Raw genomic sequence first — 21,990 nt, forward strand, 5'->3', positions numbered from 1 at the left:
AAAGTTATGACCAACCTAGATAGCATATTGAAAAGCAGAGACATTACTTTGCCAACAAAGGTCCATCTAGTCAAGGCTATGGTTTTTCCAGTGGTCATGTATGGATGTGAGAGTTGGACTGTGAAGAAAGCTGAGTGCCGAAGAATTGATACTTTTGAACTGTGGTGTTGGTGAAGACTCTTCAGAGTCCCTTGGACTGCAAGGAGATACATCCAGTCCATTCTAAAGGAGATCAATCCTGGGTGTTCATTGGAAGGACTGATGCTAAAACTGAAACTCCAATACTTTGGCTACCTCATGTGAAGAGTTGACTCATTGGAAAAGACTCTGATGCTGGGAGGGACTGGGGGCAGGAGGAGAATGGGACGACAGAGGATGAGATGGCTGGATGGCATCACCGACTCGAAGGACATGAGTCTGAGTGAACTCTGGGAGTTGATGATGGACAGGGAGGCCTGGCGTGCTGCAATTCATGGGGTTGCAAAGAGTTGGACACGACTGAGTGACTGAACTGAACTGAACTATATCTTCCTTGTGGATTATCTCTTTTAACACTAAGAAATGTCTATCTCTAAGAATATTTCTTGCTGCACTATAAACTTTGTATAATATTAGTATAGATATGTCTTTTTTGTTTGCATATTGTTTACTCTTCTATTACTTTTAATCCTTCTGTGCAATTATATTTAATATACTTTGTTTGAAATTAACATATTTTTATATATATGTAAATAATATAAATAAATCTAAGAAACCGCTATATATATAAATCTAAAATTCTTTATTTTCCAATTGTAGTATTTAGTCCAGTTACATTTAATGTAATTAATGATGCTTCCCTGGTGACTCAGTGGTAAAGAATCTGCCTGCCAGTGCAGGAATGCAGGAGATGTGGATTTGATCCCTGGATCAGGAAGGTCCCTTGGAAGGAAATGGCAGCCCACTCTAATAATCTTGCCTGGGAAATCCCATGGACAGAGGAGCTTGGCAAGCTACAGTGTGTGGGGTCACAAAAGAGTCAAAAACAATTTAGCAACTAAGCAGTTTTATATTTACCAGGGAATCATTTGTTTCTCACTTTTCCCTTGTACTCTGTTTTTTTCTATTTCTTGCCCTTTTTAGATTAAATCATTTCAGTTCAGTCACTCAGTCATGTCCAACTCTTTGCAACCCCATGGACTGCAGCACGCCAGGCTTCTCTGTCCATCACCAACTCCCTGAGCTTGCTCAGACCCACGTCCATCGAGTCGGTGATGCCATCCAACCATGTCATCCTCTGTCGTCCCCTTCTCCTCCTACCTTCAATCTTTCCCAGCATCAGGGTCTTTTCCAATGAGTCAGTTCTTCACATCAGGTGGCCAAAATACGAGTTTCAGCTTCAGCATCAGTCCTTCCAATGAATATTCAGGACTTATTTCCTTTAGAATGGACTGGTTGGATGTCCTTGCAGTCCAAGGGACTCTCAAAAGTCTTGTCCAACACAACAGTTCAAAAGCATCAATTCTTTGGCGCTCAGTTCAGTTCAGTTCAGTCACTCAGTCATGTCCAACTCTTTGTGACCCCATGGACTGCAGCACGCCAGGCCTCCCTATCCATCACCAACTCCTGGAATCCACCTAATCCCATGTCCATCGAGTCAGTGATGTCATCCAACCATCTCATCCTCTGTTGTCCCCTTCTCCTCCTGCCCTCAATCTTTCCCAGCATCAGGGTCTTTTCCAATGAGTCAGCTCTTCACAGCAGGTGGGCAAAGTATTGGAGTTTCAGCTTCAACATCAGTCCGTCCAATACTCTCACATCCATACATGACTACTGGAAAAACCATGGCTTTGACTAGATGGAACTTTGTCAGCAAATATTGTCTCTGCTTTTGAATATGCTGTCTAGGTTGGTCGTGGCTTTTCCTCCAAGGAGCAAGCATCTTTTATTTCCATGGCTGCAATCACCATCTGCAGTGATTTTGGAGCCCAAGAAAATACAGTCTGTCACTTCTCCATTGTTTCCCCATCTATTTCCCATGAAGTGATGGGACCGGATGCCATGATCCTTGTTTTTTAAATGTTGAGTTTTAAGCCAGCTTTTTCACTCTCCTCTTTCACTTTCAACAATACACTCTTTAGTTCTTTGCTTTCTGCCATGAGGGTGGTGTTATCTGCATATCTGGGGTTATTGATATTTCTCATGGCAATCTTAATTCCAGCTTGTGCTTCATCCAGCCTGGCATTCCGCATGATGTACTTTGCATATAAGTTACCTAAGCATGGTGACAATATACAGCCTTGACATACGCCTTTCCCAATGCCCTCCTTTTTGAGCCCTTAGATTAAATAAGTGTTTTTATTATTTTATTTTCCATTCTATCAATTTGTTGATAGAGAATACTTTTATTCTCTATCTTTGTTACCCTATAGATAACAAGCTGTGTACTTAACTGGTTAGAGTCTACTATGAATTAGTATTCTCACAATTTCATAATCAATAAGTAACTTAGAATGCTTTGTCTCTATTTTCTGTTTCCTGGCTTTTTAAAGATAAAATGATTTAATATCACCTAACATTGACCGTCTCCAGTGTTCTTTGGTCCTTTCTGTATTTCTATGCTTTTTACTTTTATTTAGCTTGAAGAAATTCATTTATTATTATTTTTAATGTGAATCTTCTGGCAGTGAATTCTTCTGGTTTTTGTATAGCTGAAAATATCCTTGACATTTATTTTCAAAGTATATCTTTGCCTGGTATAAAATTCTAGGTGGCCAGTTGTAGTTTTCACTGGTTTAAAGATGTTATTTTGTTGCCTTTTTACCTACATACTTTCTCTGGAAATTTAGCTGAACATTTGATATATATTACCTTGAAGGCAATGTCTTTTATTCTCTGGTGCTTTTAACATAATCTTCTTATATTTTGTCTTCAACAGTTTTACTGTAATATTCCTAAGTCTGTTTTTCTTTGCATATATCTGGCGAAGAGTTTATCAAGCTTCTTGAATCTATAGCTTAATGTCCTTGCTTGCTCTTTCGTTTTTTGAACACCAAATTACTTTCTGCTGTATATTGTTTGTTCCTTTTTACTTTGTTCTATTTTCCATTCCTTTTGTTCCCCATGCTGAAGCCTGGTTATTTTATGCATAAAATATTCTTAATTATATTCTTAATCTTCATAGCTTAGAATTTGAAAAATACCTCAGTGGCAATAGTGGCACAGAATGTTAGGTTACCTTCAATGTGATTTCTTTTTGAGTCTCTTCAGTCCTGACTGCCTTAGTTGCTCTCAAATGCTTTCAAACTTTCTTTTTTACTTTATTAATATTTTAAAACTGTTCTTACCAAGAGTATGTGTTTTGCTATATATTACTTCATTGTAATTGGAAGCAAAAATCTACAACTGGAATTTTATTAATGTATAATAGTTAGCTACCATATGTATTTTAGGTTTGCACTCTGTTATTACAAGTGATATAAGAGTAATAATACTTGTATAACAAAAAAGTAACTAATATAATTGAAAATTAATATATAAAAGCTATTTAAAAAATTTAGTTTTCACAAATTCACATAATACCAAATAAATGAGAAAGTGATTTTTTAAAATAATCTGATTAAGGTTTTTTCAAAGTTCTTTTGAGGACTGAATGATTTTTGATTCTTCATTATTTCTTTAATCTCACTTTAATCTTTATTTGATATACAAATATGATTTGTATTCTGTGGATCAGAGACAAATTTATTACAGTGAGAAACAACTGTACTGGAAAATATTAGCCTTGAAAATGCCTTTCCAAAATCTTTCCTTGCTACTTGCCTAACAATTTCTTTCATTTTAGTCCATATTTACTAAGGTAACTTGTCTCTTTTAGTTTTCCTTATCATTATTTCCTTACATCTTGGGTCAATAGACAAAATTATGAGATCTCTTACATAGCATAAAGTGTAGATTATTTTTATTATTTATAATAATAAGTACACTTTAAGGCCACTCATAGTTTACAATGTACATTCTCACACACACTTTTATTTGAACCCCTTAATAGTCCTATGAATTTGGCAAAGTAGTTGTTTTCCTGTTTTATAGATGGGGGAAATCAGAATCAAATACTCAGAGTGCTTTTTCCTACATCACCCAAGAATAAAAGAGTAAATCTGAAGTTCAGACTCATGCCTCTTGATCTAATCCCATGTTTATTTCTTTGCACTATGTTGCATCATTCAATCAACATTCATTAGGTACCTGTGATATGCCAAACCCATAAATAATCACTGGGAATAAACAGGGAAATATGACATGAGCAAGAAAACAAGTTAAAACATATGTGGACTTGGAAGAAAAGGTTCCCTTTTTTCTTTTGTTGGATTTCTTCTAAATTCTTCAAAGACAATATCTGTGGATCTAGTTCACAGGATTTATTAAGTGCATATTGTAAACTCTAGGTGCCATTAGGGAATAGAGAAAGAAACAGAAGGCATGATCCTTCTCAGAAAGTCCTTTGACACTAAGCAATATAGACAACCAATGAAGCAATCTGAAAAGCAAGTATCCAGTGAATTACTTGTTGTTTGGCTTTACATGGAGCCCATCATCATATGCAAACCTCACATGTTCATGTTTATTTTCATTGCTGTTATAAAATCAAAAGTTAAGAATGGCCTCACTCAGGCTAGACTGGTTAGCATTCCTAATAGAAGCCATCAGGTGGTTGGTCATAGTATCTGAAATACTAGGGTTCTCCACATTGGTTATAAATTATGGACCACTGCCTGGAAACCCTCGCTACATAAAACCTAAAGCCTGTTACCATGATTTCCGTCTTTTCTTTGAGTTTAACTAGCCAGACTCTCGGAGAAGGCAATGGCACCCCACTCCAGTACTCTTGCCTGGAAAATCCCATGGATGGAGGAGCCTGGTGGGCTGCAGTCCATGGGGTCGCTGGGAGTTGGACACGACCGAGCGACTTCACTTTCACTTTTCACTTTCATGCATTGGAGAAGGAGATGGCAACCCACTCCAGTGTTCTTGCCTGGAGAATCCCAGTGACGGGGGAGCCTGGTGGGCTGCCGTCTGTGGGGTCGCACAGAGTTGGACACGACTGAAGCAACTTAGCAGCAGCAGCAGCAGCCAAACTCTGCATATGAATCCTCAACAGAAATGTAGCGTATATTTAATTGATTGGATTTCAAAGATGAGAATCCATAAAACTAGGCTTTAAGAGCATAAAAAGTGACACATTTATTGTGATTTAATCTTTTCCAGATATCTTATTATCAATTCTTATACAAATTTTTATCAGAGATATGAGTTTTCTGATTCTAAAAATGATTATCTGAAAACTGAGAGATGCTAAGCATTTCAGATAACACAGCAGAGGTACAGATAGAATTCAAATTCAAATCCAGCTTATTTCAAAGTCCATGATTTTTCTTCTATACCAGGAGTTGGGAAATATTTTCTTTGAAGAGCCAGGTAACAAATATTTTAGGGTTTGTGGGCCATTTGGTCTCTGTCACAGTTATAGCTTCCCAGGTGGCACTAGCGGTAAAGAACCCACCTGCCAATGCAGAAGATGTAAGAGATGCAGGTTTGATTTCTGGGTTGGGAAGATCCCCCGGAGGAGGGCATGGCAGTCAACTCCAGTATTCTTGCCTGGAGAAGCCCATGGATGGAGGAGCCCGGCGGGCTACGGTCCATAGGGTCGCACAGAGTCAGACATGACTGAAGTGACTTAACACACAGTTACTTAACACTGCTGTTACAGAGTGAAAGTAGCATAGACAATACAGAAAGGAATGAGCATGGTTGTGCTATAATAAAATATATTTATGAACACAAAAATTTCAATTTCATATAATTTTCACAATATTCACATTATTTTTCTTTGAATTGTTTTTCAACCATTTCAAAATGCAAAAGTCATTCTTAGCTCACAGACCATAAAAAACAGGCAATGGGTCCGTTTTGGCCCATGGGCTATAGAGTCTGACCTCTGCTGTATTTCTAGTTTCCAGTCCACTACCTAAAATGAACAGAATATTGTATTGTAGAGGGATTCGATGAGGAATGAATCTTCACCCTTAAGGTACATACTCCTCAGCGATCACATTTATGCAATACTGCAGAAGACAAAATGCTATGCTACAAATATTGTTAAGTGTAAAATAGACTCAAAAGGACCTGGTGATTGATTGGACATAGAGAGACAGAGATAGCTTTGTCTCAAATGCAATTTCCCCATTCATCTAATCTTCCACACCCCTCTATACCCCTCCCCACCCACACACATATACACATTCTACGAGTTAGAAATTTTAGTCATAACAGATTGCTTTCAGTGCTAGAAAACACCAAAGTTTTTATATTTCCCTAGCCTTTCAGGTAAGGAGTTCATGTTTTTCTTCTTGGTAAGTGCTTTCTCCACTTGGACTTTCCAAAAAACACATACTAATCTTCTAAGATTTAGCTCAAGGATTACTTCTATTATAAGGCCTAGACTTTTCTGAATTTTTCTCCCAAACCCTACATAGTATGTGTAATTAATCTCTTCCTCCTCTGTGCTTCCTCAATAAACATTTCTGTCACAGTTCCTATATACTTGCAAATAATCCATAGTTCAAAGAAGACTTTATAGGGAAATTAGAAAATATTTTGAGTTGAATGAAAATAATATGTCAAATTTTATGGGATGCAATTAAAGCAATGTTAAAGGGAAATTTATAGCTTTAAATGTCTATGTTTGGTGGGAGTAGCGGGGTGAGGAGGTAGTTAGGGTTGAGGGAAAGCATTATTAAGGGCTTCCCCAGTGGTTCAGATGGTAAAGAATCTGCCTGGAATGCAAAAGACTTAGGTTCAATCCCTGGGTTGGGAAGATCCCCTGGAGAAGAGAATGGCTACACAATCTACTATTTTTGCCTGGAGAATTCCATGGACAGAGGAGCCTGGCAGGGTAAGGTCCATGGAGTCACAAAGAGTCAGATGCAACTGAGTAACTAAGACTTCTACTTTTTTCAAGCATTATAAAATCAATAATCAATTTTCACCTGAAGTAATTGGAAAAAGAGCAAATAAAAACCAAAGTAAAAATAAAAAGGAAATAACAAAGAGCAAAAGTCAGTCAAGTAGGAAAAAAAAATTCCTGTATCATCACTGTTATTTTATTTTCTCTAGAAATAGCAGCAGTGCAATTAGACTTTTAGTTTTACACTTTATGAGATATAAAATAAATGAAGTATAAAACATGAAAAAAAGACTTAAAATTTAAATCATTTTCTCATAAACTGAATTAACATCTAAAGAGAAAAACAACCTGAAAATTATTTCACTTATCTATTTGTTTTATAGTTTTGCCTCTTAAAATTTAGTTTTTAACATATTTAAAATTCATTTTCATATGCAGAATACGATAGAGTCCCATTTTGTTTTCTAAATACAATAAGCCAGTTTTTCTAATTCTATCCATTCAAACTTTAATCCTTAGCCTGATAATTTGTGGCACTACATTAACTATATACTAGTTTCTGGAATATTCAAGAGACAGTTTTTAAACACTCTGTTCTATTCCATTGATCTATTTTTCTACTCCTTACACTAGCAATACAATACACTGTTTCTCTTACTATAACTTTTTACTATGTAAAACATTTCTGGTGGAGCATATCCTCCCCCCTTTCCAATTTTTGTACATCTTTTTCAAAATTGAGTTCCAAAGAATAGCAAGAAGAGATAAGAAAGCCTTTTTCAGCGATCAATGCAAAGAAATAGAGGAAAACAACAGAATGGGAAAGACTAGAGATCTCTTCAAGAAAATCAGAGATACCAAAGGAACATTTCATGCAAAGATGGGCTTGATAAAGGACAGAAATGGTATGGACCTAACAGAAGCAGAAGATATTAAGAAGAAGTGGCAAGAATACACAGAAGAACTATACAAAGAAGATCTTCATCACCAAGATAATCACGATGGTGTGATCACTCACCTAGATCCAGACATCCTGGAATGTGAAGTCAAGTGGGCCTTAGAAAGCATCACTACGAACAAAGCTAGTGGAGGTGATAGAATTCCAGTTGAGCTATTCCAAATCCTGAGAGATGATGCTGTGAAAGTGCTGCACTCAATATGCCAGCAAATTTGGAAAATTCAGCAGTGGCCACAGGACTGGAAAAGGTCAGTTTTCATTCCAATCCCAAAGAAGGGCAATGCCAAAGAATGCTCAAACTACCGCACAATTGCACTCATCTCACATGCTAGTAAAGTAATGCTCAAAATTCTCCAAGCCAGGCTTCAGCAATATGTGAACCGTGAACTTCCAGATGTTCAAGCTGGTTTTAGAAAAGGCAGAGGAACCAGAGATCTAATTGCCAACATCCGCTGGATCATGGAAAAACATCTATTTCCAGAAAAACATCTATTTCTCCTTTATTGACTATGCTAAAGCCTTTGACTGTGTGGGTCACAATAAACTGTGGAAAATTCTGAAAGAGATGGGAATACCAGACCACCGGACCTACCTCTTGAGAAACCTGTATGCAGGTCAGGAAGCAACAGTTAGAACTGGACATGGAACAACAGACTGGTTCCAAATAGGAAAAGGAGTATGTCAAGGCTGTATATTGTCACCCTGTTTATTTAACTTATATGCAGAGTACATCATGAGAAACGCTGGGCTGGAAGAAACACAAGCTGAAATCAAGATTGCCAGGAGAAATCTCAATAACCTCAGATATGCAGATGACACCACCCTTATGGCAGAAAGTGAAGAGGAACTCAAAAGCCTCTTGATGAAAGTGAAAGAGGATAGTGAAAAAGTTGGCTTAAAGCTCAACATTCAGAAAACGAAGATCATGGCATCTGGTCCCATCACTTCATGGGAAATAGATGGGGAAACAGTGGAAACAGTGGCTGACTTTATTCTTTTGGGCTCGAAAATCACTGCAAATGGTGATTGCAGCCATGAAATTAAAAGACGCTTATTCCTTGGAAGGAAAGTTATGACCAACCTAGATAGCATATTGAAAAGCAGAGACATTACTTTGCCAACAAAGGTCCATCTAGTCAAGGCTATGGTTTTTCCTGTGGTCATGTATGGATGTGAGAGTTGGACTGTGAAGAAGGCTGAGCGCCGAAGAATTGATGCTTTTGAACTGTGGTGTTGGAGAAGACTCTTGAGAGTCCCTTGGACTGCAAGGACATCCAACCAGTCCATTCTGAAGGAGATCAGCCCTGGGATTTCTTTGGAAGGAATGATGCTAAAGCTGAAACTCCAGGACTTTGGCCACCTCATGCGAAGGGTTGACTCATTGGAAAAGACTCTGATGCTGGGAGGGATTGGGGGCAGGAGGAGAAGGGGACGACAGAGGATGAGATGGCTGGATGGCATCACTGACTCGATGGACGTGAGTCAGTGAACTCCGGGATTTGGTGATGGACAGGGAGGCCTGGAGTGCTGCGATTCATGGGGTCACAAAGAGTCGGACACGACTGAGCGACTGATCTGATCTGATTCACTTATTTCATATTATTCACTTATTTCACATTATTCACTTATTTTCCAATTTTATAATAAGCTTTGGATAGTTTCTTCCACTTCTTGAAAAGCATACTGGTACATATGAGCTGAATTTAATCAAACACTTGATTTTCACTGTTTAATATTATCTTGTGATTTCTCTTCTTTGGTCCATCATTATGTTGAATTACATTGCTGGATTTCTTTTTTAAGATATCAAATCATATTTGCCTTTGTGGAGTGAACTTGCTTGTTTATTATATATAATATTTAAGCATACTCTTGGATTTTATTGATTTTTAATCTTGGATTCTTACTTTTACATTTATATGTGAAATTAGTTTATATATTTCTTTTTTGAATGTTCAGAATATACAACTCTCATAAAATTGTTTGGGAAATTTTTCACCTTTTCTATTTTTTGAAACCACTTGCATAAAATAAGAATTATCTGTTCCTTCAAAATTTGTCAGAACCCACCTGTAAAACCAATTGAGCCTGGGGCTTTTTTGAGGAAACATTTATAATTTATAATTTCTATTTAAATGTTTTTGATTTTTATTAATATATTCAATTTTTCTTTTCCAGTTTTGGATTACTAGATAGTTCTTCTATATATTCAAATTTTAATACAGATAGTTGTTCATAATATATTTACGAATAACTCTGTTTTAGGTATAGTTAGGTTTAGGTATAGTTTTCACTCCCTTTATACTGGAATTTTTTGAACCTTCCTCTTCTCTTGTTTTCTTAATTACACATGCCTGGTACTTCTTCAAAGAACAAATTTTAGTTTTATTCATTTCTGTTTTTATTCTAGTTACTATTCTCCAAGTCACTGATTTCTGTCCTCTTTATTATTTCCTCCCTTCCTGTTTCTCTGCATTTACTCTGATGTTCTATTTTAGATTCTTATGTTGGACACTTGGATAATTTGTTGTCACTGTTTCATAAATTTTCCCTCTAGATGTTATTTTAACTGTAGTCCATAAATACTGATATATAGTTCTTTTATTGTCAACGAGTCCTAAGTATTTTTTATACCTCATAATTTCTTTTTGAAGTTGTAAAATTTTAATAGCATTTTGTTTCTAGCGCTGATTTTTCAGAGCATAACAACTTTAATTGTGCCAGTTATGTCAATATTAGAGTTTTACTCCTCTTCCACTTGGCCCAAGAGTTTATTAGGAAGTACTTAAATAGTGAGCCTTTATTCATTCAGAAATTAAGGACCAGTCTGTATCAGAGATGTATTAGAGATTCTCCTAGCTGGTCAAAAAGTGTTTACCAGTACTCTTACCATTTTTTTCTTTTTTTTTTTTTAATATACAGAAATATGTACAAAATCCTTTTTCCTTTCCTCTTTTCTTATTTTAAAAATTTGTGTTCTTTGCTCTTCTTACTTTTATTCTTTATTTTCAAATTATTTATTGTTTAATTGAGGCATAACTTATATTCAAGATTATTTTCGTTTTAGGTATAAAACATAGTGATTCAATATTTGTATATATTGGGAAATGATCACCAGAGTGAGTCTAGTTAACATCCATCATCATACTTAGTTACAGTTTTTTTTCTTGTGATGGGAGCTTTTAAGATCGACTCTTTTAGCAACTTTCAAATATGTAGTACATTATTAACCATAGTTGCCACCCTGCACAGTACATCCCCTTGACTGTGTTTTATAACTGAAAGTTTGTACATTTTGACTCTCCTGATCTATTTTGTCCACTCCCTAATCCCCACCTCTGGCAAACACTAATCTGTTCTCTGTATCTATGAGCTTGCTTTTTTCCCCTTTTAAAAAAATCCCATATCTAAGTGAGATCATAGGGTATTTGCCTATCTCTGTTATTTTACTTAGCATAAAGCCCTCAAGTTCTGTCCATGTTGTCACAATGGCAATATCTCCTTGTTTTTTATGACTGAATATATGTGTATACACACACACACACACCATATTTTCTTTATATATTCATCCATTGTTAGACACTTGGGTTGTCTCCATATATTGGCTATTGTAAGTAACATTACAGTGAACATGAGGGTACATATATATTTTTGAGTTAGTCTTTTCATTTTCTTTGGCTAAATACCCAGAAGTGGAATTGCTAGATCACATGGTGGTTCTATTTTTCAAAATGTTTTGAGGAAACTCCATACTACTTTCCTTAGTGCTGCTGCTGCTGCTGCTGCTGCTAAATCGCTTCAGTTGTGTCCGACTCTGTATGACCCCAGAGATGACAGCCCACTAGGCTCCCCCATCCCTGGGATTCTCCAGGCAAGAACACTGGAGTGGGTTGCCATTTCCTTCTCCAATGCATGAAAGTGAAAAGTGAAAGGGAAGTCGCTCAGTCGTGTCCGACTCCTAGCGACCCCATGGACTGCAGCCTTCCAGGTTCCTCCATCCATGGGATTTTCCAGGCAAGAGTACTGGAGTGGGGTGCCATTGCCTTCTCTGTTCCTTAGTGGCTGCACCAATATACATTCCCATCAACAGTGCACAGAGTTACCCTTTCTCCATGTCTTTGTCAATACTAGCTGCTGCTTACCTTTTTGATAGTAGTCATTCTAGCATTTTTTCAGAGTACAGGTCTTTCACCACCTTGATTAAATTTGTTTCTAGGTATTTTATTCTTTTTATGCAATTGGAAATGGAACAGTTTTCTCAATTTTTCTTTCTGATAGTTTCTTAGTGTTTAGGAATGCAACCAATTCTGTGTACTGATTTTGTATCCTGCAACTTTACTGAATTCACATTAGTTCTAATAGTTTTCTGGTGGTATCTTTAGGTTCTATATATAAAATCATATCATCTGCAAATAGTGACAGTTTTACTTCTCCCTTTCCAATTAAGATGCCTATTATTTATTTTTCTTGCCTAATGTTCTGGCTAGAATAACCAATACTATGTTGAATAGAAGTGGCAAAATTGGGCATCCTTGTCTTTTTCCTGATCTTGGAGGAAGTTTTCAGCTTTTCACTACTGATATGATGTTAGCTGTAGATTTGTCATAAATGGCCTTTATTATGTTGAGGTTTATTCCCTGGATACCGACTTTGAGAGTTTTTATCATAAATATATGTTGAATTTTGTCAGATGTTTTTTCTGCATCACATTGTTTTTATTCTTCATTTTCTTAATGTGGTGTATCATGTTGGTTGATTTGCAAATGGTGAACTATCCTTTCATCTCTGGAATATGTTCTACTCTGTCATGGTATATAATACTCTTAATGTAATGTTGAATTTGGTTTGCTAATATTTTGTTAAGGATTTTTCCATTTATATTCATCGGGGATATTAACCTGTAATTTTCTTTTCTTGTGGTATCCTTGTCTGGTTTTGGTACCAGGCTAATGCTGGCCTCATGAAATGAGTTTGAAAGTATTCCCTCCTCTTCTGTGTTCTGAAGAGTTCAAGAAGAATTGGCTTTAATTCTTGGAAAGTTTGGTAGAATTCACCAGTATAGATGTCTCATCCTGGACATTTCTGTAGAGAGTTTTTAAATTAATGATTCAGTCGCCATACTAGTCACTGGTCTGTTCAGATTTTCTATTTCTTCATTACTTGGCTCTGGAAAGTTGTATGTTTCTAGTAATTTATCCATTTCTTCTGGATTGTTTAATTTGCTAGTGTATAATTGTTTGTAGTAATCTCTTCTGATCCTTTATATTTCTGTGGTACCTGTTGTAATGTTTCCTGTTTTATTTATGATTTTATTTGAACCCTCTCTATTTTTCTTCTTGGTAAGTCTGACTAAAGGTTTATCAGTTTTGCTGATCTTTTAAAAAAAATCAGCCCTTGGTTTTATTGATTTTTTTCTATTTTCTTTCTATTCTCTGTATTATTTATTTCTGTACTGACTTTAATCCCTTCCTTCTACTGTCTTTGGGCTTTGTTCTTTCTTCTTTTTCTAGTTCCTTTAGGTGTAAAGTTAGGTTGTTTATCTGAAATTTTTGTTACATTTTGAGGCAGCCATTTATTTCTATGAACTTCTCTCTTATAACTGCTTTAGAATTGAACATATTTACTTTTAAAGTAGTGATAAGTATGTACTTTCTGACATTTTGTTAATTGTTTTCTTGCTGTTTTGTAGTTTCTTTTTTTACTAGTTCTTCTCTTGCTTCCTTTGTGGCTTGATGACTTTTAAGAATGATATGCTTAGTTTCCTTTTTCATTATCTTTTTTGTATCTATTACAGGTTTTCTGTATCTATTACAGTCAGAGGCTATATTCAAGGCATACTTATACTAAATATTTTTTCTCTGACATTTAAGTTTATATGGTGTGCTGTTTTTATTTTGCTAGATCTGACAATTCTTTTTTTTTTTATTTCATAAATTGGAAGGTAAGCCTCTGTTCAAAGATTCATCCAGAAAACTATAACCATCCAGAAAACTGTCCAGATATCATAATTTAGCAAAAAAAGAAAAAATTCATGTGTAGAAGTTTCCTAGTCTAGCCACAACTTCTTTGACTTTATTTGTAGAAAAGTTGGCAAGGTCTTTTGTCAGAATCTATTAACTTAATATAAATTTCTAAAAATATTAGTTATCTGAATTTCAATCTTTAATGGGAAAGGTGAAACCAATTAGTCAGGGATTTAGACACTGACAAAAATGTATGCTCAGAGGAATATTGTAAGCTCTGTTTTTACCATTTATCAGTCATGACCTTATATAATCATATATCCTTCTTTGGCATCATTTTTATTTGAATTAAAATGAGGTGTTTGGGCTAGGTGATTCCTTTCAGCTCTGGTTGTATTTCAAGCTTGATGGTGAATTATAGAAAAGATAATATAATAAATAAGTATGATCAATCAAGTAATTGTAGTCTTAGGCTATTAAGTGATAAGGACAAAGATAATCATATCTATTGATTCTTTTAGAGTTTTGCTACTTAAAACCTGATTGGCTTCCAAAAGCATCAGTGTCACCTGCGAGTTAGGTAGAAATACAAATCTCAGCTGTATTAAATCAGAATCTTTAGTTTAACATGATTCTCAGGAGATTTGTAAGGTTAAAGGAGCTCTACAGGATTATTATCTCATCAGTAAAATAACTGATGTTCAAAATGATGCCTCCAATTATGAAAATTCACTTAAGTACAGGATCCTGTTTTTAAGAGGGAAGAAAATTTTCTAATATATATATTGGGATTATTTCTATGCACATGATTTAACTTCTGAAAAGTTCTTGCTTTCCAAAATAAAATTTTCTCCTTGGAAAATTAACCTAGGTGAATTCCTACAGTCCCTGGGAATCCTAAAAAAAACAAATATGACTATGCATATATAATTTTCACTTCCATCAAAGAATAGCCTAATGCATTGAAAGAAGAATTTCATCTCTCCTTGGCGAAGCAGTTTAGCCCCAGAGATAAAGGACTCATTTTCCTTTTTCCTATCTGATTGCTACTAACACAACTTGATTGATTTTACATGGAAACTTTTCCAGGCCTTAGATATGACAACTTGGCAAACTGTAAGTTTCATAAATACTTGGATAGCAATTTTCTTTTAATCAGAAGGAAAGAGTTCTTGGCTCCACAGTGAATCCCTCATCCCCTCACTTACGCAGTCTAGTTCCCAAGAGACCTTTCATTATCAATATTTCTTAATATGTTTTCACATTCTCAGATTTTGTCTTAAGTGGAGTTTCCCCAGGATTCAGACTATGAGATAAAGATTTGCACGCAGAAAGTTTATTAAGAACTTTCTTTGGGATCAATACCTAGGGGAGAATGAAAGATCCAGGAGTTGGCAGAGAGAGGAGTAGGACTGTGAAACATTTAAACAAAGGTTTCAGCATCCCACAGGGAACTAGGATGGCCCTTCAGAATTGTCCCACTTTGTTCCACACAATCCTATCAAAAGGTCATTAGACATGGGGTTCTCCTCTCCCCCTACTCCAGGGAAGTGGCATGACCTTTTGGAGGCTTTCTTTCTCTGAAGGCAGAGACTTGATGTGAGCTGAATGCTCAGTCATGAAGCAGGGGATTTTGGTGGCACACCACAGTATTCTCTACAGATTTGATTTTTGCCTTTATGATCCCCCTCTGAGTCTCACAAGTTCTTCTAACACAAAGTTTCTGAAGACTTAGTTCTGGTATCTAAAATCACAGCTGAGGAGTTGCTATTAGAAGGAACTAAGCAATAAATTGATTTTGGTCAGAGCCCTTCCACTGACCTGCCAAATCACACCCTGGCATATGCCTCCTCCTGGATAATTGAGGTCATAATGGAGATTTCTTCATTTCATAAAATTTACAAGGTGACCTCACTCTTCTGAAAAAAGAACTACATAAGCTCATGATATTTATAACCTTACTTGTATGATGATGGGATAATGCTAGAAATCAACTGGACTTTAAGCAATATCCAGAGAGATAGGTGTCCGGGCACCAGAAGGAAGTCAAACTCTGCTGAAAACTCCTCCCACATTTTGACCCACGCCCTCAAGTAGAGAGGCCACCAAGAGATCTCAAGCTCAGAGGCAAGACGCTAGTTGCCTCTCACCTTCCCTTCATCTGTTGGATTTGGACTTCAGGTTAGATACCTTGAAGGTTTCAGAGTTATTCTCTCCATTCTCAAATTTCTGAAGTCTACATAGACAGTAATATTATTAGAGTAAACCATATAAAATTGCCAGTATTTGATAATTTTTCACCTATAAAAAAAAGGCATATGGTTCCACCAACAGTGTAAGCATTCTTAATCTAATTTCTATTGACCCTACTTGAACTGTGAATGGCTTTCAAAGGGCTCTCTTAGCTCCCTGAAATAGTATCATGTTTTTATACCTAAGTATTTATGTGACTTCACTTTTTGTGGAGAGAGAGGGCACACATGTCAACAAATTTTCTAAGAACTTTGTGATTTTCTGCTCACCAAAATTAGGAACCCTTAGGCAGTCAAAATAATACAGAAAACCCAAATTCCTAACTGTCTAACATTCACGTTGGAGAAAGTCACTTAAGCTCTCAGAATCCTACCTCCCACTTCTATAATATAACCTTTGTATCCTAAGGATATTATAGTAAAAAAAAAAAAAAAAAAATAGTGTCTCAGATAGGAACAAAAACCTAATGAGCTTAATGGAGGCTCCAGGAAAGCATGGTTGGGGAACCGTAAAGTACTTATAAAGAGAAAGTAGTATGTGCCCACTTTCTCCTGTTCAAGGGCCTTCCCTTTCTCTCTGAAATCAGGAAGTGCCATAGATGAATGAAAATGGAAAGGCACACAGAAAAAAATAACATCTCAGTAACTAACCAAAAACATTTTAAAACCTCAGAGAAGATTCTTTTCAAGTTTGTGGTATAGTTTCAGGGTTTGCTGTCCAGGGACCACCGCAAAGGATGACCTGAACGTCAAGATGCTTGGTTTAGGAGTCAATTAAGTGTGTTTGTACCCAGCAGGCAGACTGAAGAGGGATTTCTTAAGCCCAAAAAAGTTCTACACCAGGGAAGCATTCTTTCAGTCTTACCCTTTAGCAGGGGCCAGAAGTCAGATCCGGCTGTTAATGTGCAGACTTTGGATGGAAAGCAACTGAATGCATGAGACTGGTTTTCCATTTCTTTCTGTCAGTCGGTTTCTATCTATCTATCTACCTATTATCTATGTACTCCATACTCTCTGTTTCAAAGTATTTTGCTAGAGATTCACTGAGCTAATTTAACTGGCTATCATTCTATCTTTAAGCCATTCCTCAGTTCTGTCTGAGAATCAATTGCTTTTCTAAAAGATCTTGCCTTGTTTTGATATCTAACTATAGTTTGTCCTCTTCCTAAAAGCCACATTCAAATTAATTTTATATTGCCCTGTAATACATAAACGCAATTTTCTTGTTAAAACAAGCAGTAAAATATTACAAATAAAGCTAACAATTCCCTTGACCTCTTAGCATCCTGGACTCTTCTCTTGGGGCATGCCTGGTGCTCATTTCAGATTTGCGCAGTCCCCAGTTAGTTGCCTCTAGTGTATTTTGTCTAGAAGAGGGCAGCTGTTCGCATTGTGCGTTTGGTGTGGTGATTAGAGGAATGTCTTACTTATGTAGTGACCATGGTGGCATGAGGTGAGAATAAGCAGGATTTTGTGTTGCCAGATTTTCTGCTCTAGCCACTACCTACTTTTGTTTAAGAGCACAAAATTCATTGTTTATTTCATATAAAGTAAAAATAGCCTAGACTGTTATATAAATTAAAATAGATGCGACTTGGCTGTAGAAAGAGCAGCTTTGAAAAATATAATGTTTGTTCAAATAAAGAATGCATTTTAGTATTCTAATTATACTGTCAATTCTAGAAATGTCCTTATTTATATGTACAGCAAAAGTAGATTTTTAATAAACACATATTGAACTGAATTTTTTAAAATCTCTATTAAAAGTTATATATACAAAATGTATTTTTCATGGATTCTGTATATAAAGTAGAGATGCATTCTATACCAAGAGCCTCAAATATTGCCAGTTTCTATGGAAGCAGAACCTGCAGTACCAATTCACATCTACAAGTATCATTTTAAAACAACATATGTGAGATTCTTTAGCCTATAAATTTCAGAAAAGCATAATTCTCTATATATCAAAATACATAGTTGTGTGTTTATTTAAATGTTTCTTCTTTATCCTGATCTTCCTGAAGTGTAAACAGAATTTTTTTTTAAATATTCCTTTTTGGAAATAAAAATTCTTGAGCATTGAGTCTTTACTAGATCGTAGGCATTATCTTTGTGCTTTCACATGATTTCATTTCATCCTCATAGTAGCCAAGTGAGATGGGTAGTATGTCGGCTCCTCAGGTGTGGAAAAGAAGAACCCTAGGCTCAGAGAGAAGAAATGGATTGTCAAATTTAGTTTACCCAGCTAGTAAAGATAGGGCTAGGACTATTCCAGGTGGCACAGTGGTAAAGAATCTACCTGCCAATGCAGGAGACGTGGGTTCGATCTCTAGGTCAGGAAGATCCCCCTAAGAAGGAAATGGCAATCGGGAAATCCCATGGACAGAGGAGCCTGGCAGGCTATATATAGTCCACAGGATCCCAAAAGAGTCAGACATGACTGAGCGACTAAACAATAATAAAAAAGATGGGCTAAGAGTTAAACCCAGGGTTCGGCCTGGCCATCCTTCCCTTCAGAATGGTGCACTTACTAGATTCCCTTTACCGTGGTTAGCATTCATTGCACAGACTTGAACCGGTCTCTGGTTTGAGGTTCCAATAATTATACGACAGAGTTCTACTTCTTTGCACTGAGTTGCTCCTGTGGGGGCATATTCGGTATTCAGATGAGAATGAGGTGTGGCTACCTCCCTTGTGTCACTGTGAGAGGAAATGCCCAAGACTCGGCATCCTGTATCGTGATCAGACTTTCCTCTGCCAGTGTCTCACTTGTGGTTTCCCTACTAAAGCCATGGCCGGGAAATCCTGGCATAACCACTTCCCACAAATCACAAATCAAGGCACAGAGACACTGCCACTGCCACAGGAACAGGCTTTAAGGTTCAAAGCGATTTGGGATTCAAAGACCCTTAGAGCAAGGCGATGCAAAATGACTCAGAGGTTTTGGGCACAGGCCCTCAAGACAGAGAAAGCCACAGCATAAGGCCTACTAATTAGTTTCAGGTGGGTGGTGTCTATTTGGGGACCCAACAGAAAGTGGGAAAACTGAGCCCTCCTGTTCCTCACTGAAGCCACCCCACTCTTCCTGAGACCTATTCGGGTAAAGCCACCAGGTACTTCTTTGGGCTCTGTTTGTTCCTGGCTCAGGAAATAACCCAGAGCTTTCTTCCAGTACTTGGGTCTCTTTTGTGGTGTATGAAAAGGAAGAGGTTGTGGGCATTCCCGGGGGACTTTGATGTCTCTGGGGGCTGGAGTTGAGGGCTTTGCATTAGGCTCCTGGTTAACTTATGGTGTGTTTCATGTCTAGCCCTCATCTAGCAAGGAACAAAGGACCTCGTATTGCAAGCCATAACCTATGGGTCTGGAAGTTTTTTAAGTTATAAAGAAATATTTACTACTTCAAAGAGGGGAAATGAAAAGGTGGGGGGCGGGGTGGAAATGACACTGTAAAAAATAGAGCGTGGCTGGTCTTTTCCTCAAAGGTGGAGAACAAGAAGGGAGAGTGTGCTACATTGACCACTGAAAATCATAAAATCACCCTAATTAAGCCAGTAGTGCAAATGGACACTCTATAAACATACCACCAAGGCTCAGGGAGAGTAGGTCTGTGGACAAGGAAAAATTCTCGTTAAAATAGAAAACATGTTTGACTCTCATGCTCCCCTTTTAAGAAAAGCCCTCTGCCTTTAGATGTCGTACCCTGCTCTGACACTGAGGACAGTGTTTGGGGGCGCTTCCCTGGTACCTCAGCTGGTAAAGAATCTGCCTGCAATGCAGGAGACCCCAGTTCAATTCCTGGGTCCACAAGATCCCCTGGAGAAGGACGAGGCTACCAACTCCAGTATTCTTGGGCTTCCTTCATGGCTCAGACAGTAAATAATCCACCTGCAATGTGGGACACTTGGGTTTGATCTTTGGGTTGGGAAGATCCCCTGGAGGAGGGCATGGCAACCCATTTCAGTATTCTTGCCTGGAGAATTCCCATGGACAGAGGAGCCTGGGGGGCTAGAGTCCATAGGGATGCAGAGAGTCAGATACAAGTGAGAGACTAAGCATAGCACAGCACATCCCTTTCAGAACCTGATACAAAGCTAGAGAAATACATGCAGACTGATGTATGTTCTAGCCCTAGATTCTAATAAAGCAGCAACCATGCAACACCGGGGAAGATGGGAGATGACTCTCAATATCTTAGTGTTAAGAGCAACATTGAGCTCTAGGAAATAAGACAAAAGTAGAATTGCAACATCAGATAATGGAAGATAAGTTCTTCATGTCATTCCCCAATCTCCGAAATGTTTTATTTTAAAGAATTTTTAGGGACAAGACTGCTTCATTGTTAATTAGTCTAGCCATCTAGAATATTTCTTACAGATAACTGAATTTCCCTGTGAATTTTCGGCGCTGGCTTATTTTCCCGCCATGGACAGGGTAAATGTTGTGCTTGGGGCACCAGAAGAATAAGAATAAGCAGTTTGGCAGCATCCAGTTTCTGAAGCAACAGACTCTGCAGTGACCTTTCTCCTGTGTCATAGTTGAAATGCCAAGTGAGAGGTTCTGATAACAATTTTAAGGGGGAGACAAGGAGACAGGGAGGGTTTCCCTGGTGGTTCAGTGGTAAAGAATCCACCTGCCAGCACAGGAGACATAAGTTCGATCCCTGGGTCAGGCAGATTCCCCTGGAGAAGAAAATGGCTACTGACTCCAGTATTCTTGCCTGGGAAATCCCATGGATAGAGGAACTGGCAGGCAACAGTCCATGGGGTTGCAAAAGAGTCAGATGTGACTTAGCGACTAAACAACAGCAACAAAGGAGATGCTAAGTTGCTTCAGTCGTGTCCGACTCTGTGCGACCCCATAAACAGCAGCCCACCAGGCTCCCCTGTCCCTGGGATTCTCCAGGCAAGAACACTGGAGTGGGTTGCCATTTCCTTCTCCAATGAATGAAAGTGAAAAGTGAAAGTGAAGTCACTTAGTCATGTCTGACTCTTTGCGACCCCATGGACTGTAGCCTACCAGGTTCCTCCATCCATGGGATTTTCCAGGCAAGAGTACTGGAGTGGGTTGCCATTGCCTTCTCCAAACAAAGGAGATAGGGAAGGATAATTAGCTATGCCACTTGAGAACAAAGCATTAGCTTGGTGATCATCTTGTCCACGTCTCTCACATTGGAGATAGGGAGGTATTGGCTGGCTATGCAGTGGTTTACCGTCTCCAACAATGGTCTCCTTGAGTGATCTTTTAGAGAAGTGTAAAGAAAGATTCAAGTGAAAAAGAACTGGTTGAAGTAAAAAGTCTCAGAAAAAGATGGGACTCTCAGTAGCTGAAAGTTAGCTACTTTCCAGCTAATTTTTACTTTTGATAAGACCATGGCTATCTTTCTGTGCCTACTCCATGTTTTTTTTTCCCATTTGTAAAGGAGGGAGTTCTTATCTTCTAAGTGGCGAGCTATTTGAGAAGGATAAAAGTAGTGTGACATGTGCCTTGAGAGCCCACTGGAAATAATGGCTCGTACATATATGTGCTTGTGCCTAGGTTTGTTTCAATAGACCAGGAGTGGCCACAGCAATTTTCATTTTCTTGACATCTGATGGCCTGGTACCTGGGAAACGTCAGCGGCCAACAGTGACCCTTTACCTGACCGATGTCAGTGGAAACAACCACTCTCTTGGTGAGTCTGACAGTTATCCCTTTAGGGCCACCAGAGGAAAATCCAGTTTTGACCCAGGATTCAGCTCGATGTCTGTCTCTGATATTCTTTGAGACCTTGTTACATAATATAGCTATGGAGAAGATAAAATGAACACTAGGTATGGAAACTTGATGCTACACGAATGGCTTAAAATATTATTCGATCCCCTTGTTTCTCTT

The 21,990-nt window shown here is 37.6% G+C and overlaps 1 protein-coding gene across 1 annotated transcript in view; it reads left to right on the forward strand.

Moving 5' to 3' along the window:
- PAPPA2 (pappalysin 2) overlaps positions 1 to 21,990 on the forward strand; it is a 317,947-nt gene that overhangs the window by 170,193 nt on the left and 125,764 nt on the right. The window contains exon 13 of the mRNA XM_027565412.1: positions 21,655 to 21,790. Coding sequence (XP_027421213.1) covers positions 21,655 to 21,790 — 136 coding nt within the window. The remainder of the gene's footprint in view (positions 1 to 21,654; positions 21,791 to 21,990) is intronic.

The sequence above is a fragment of the Bos indicus x Bos taurus genome, chromosome 16 (genome assembly GCF_003369695.1).
Source record: "Bos indicus x Bos taurus breed Angus x Brahman F1 hybrid chromosome 16, Bos_hybrid_MaternalHap_v2.0, whole genome shotgun sequence".
Taxonomy (NCBI): domain Eukaryota; kingdom Metazoa; phylum Chordata; class Mammalia; order Artiodactyla; family Bovidae; genus Bos; species Bos indicus x Bos taurus.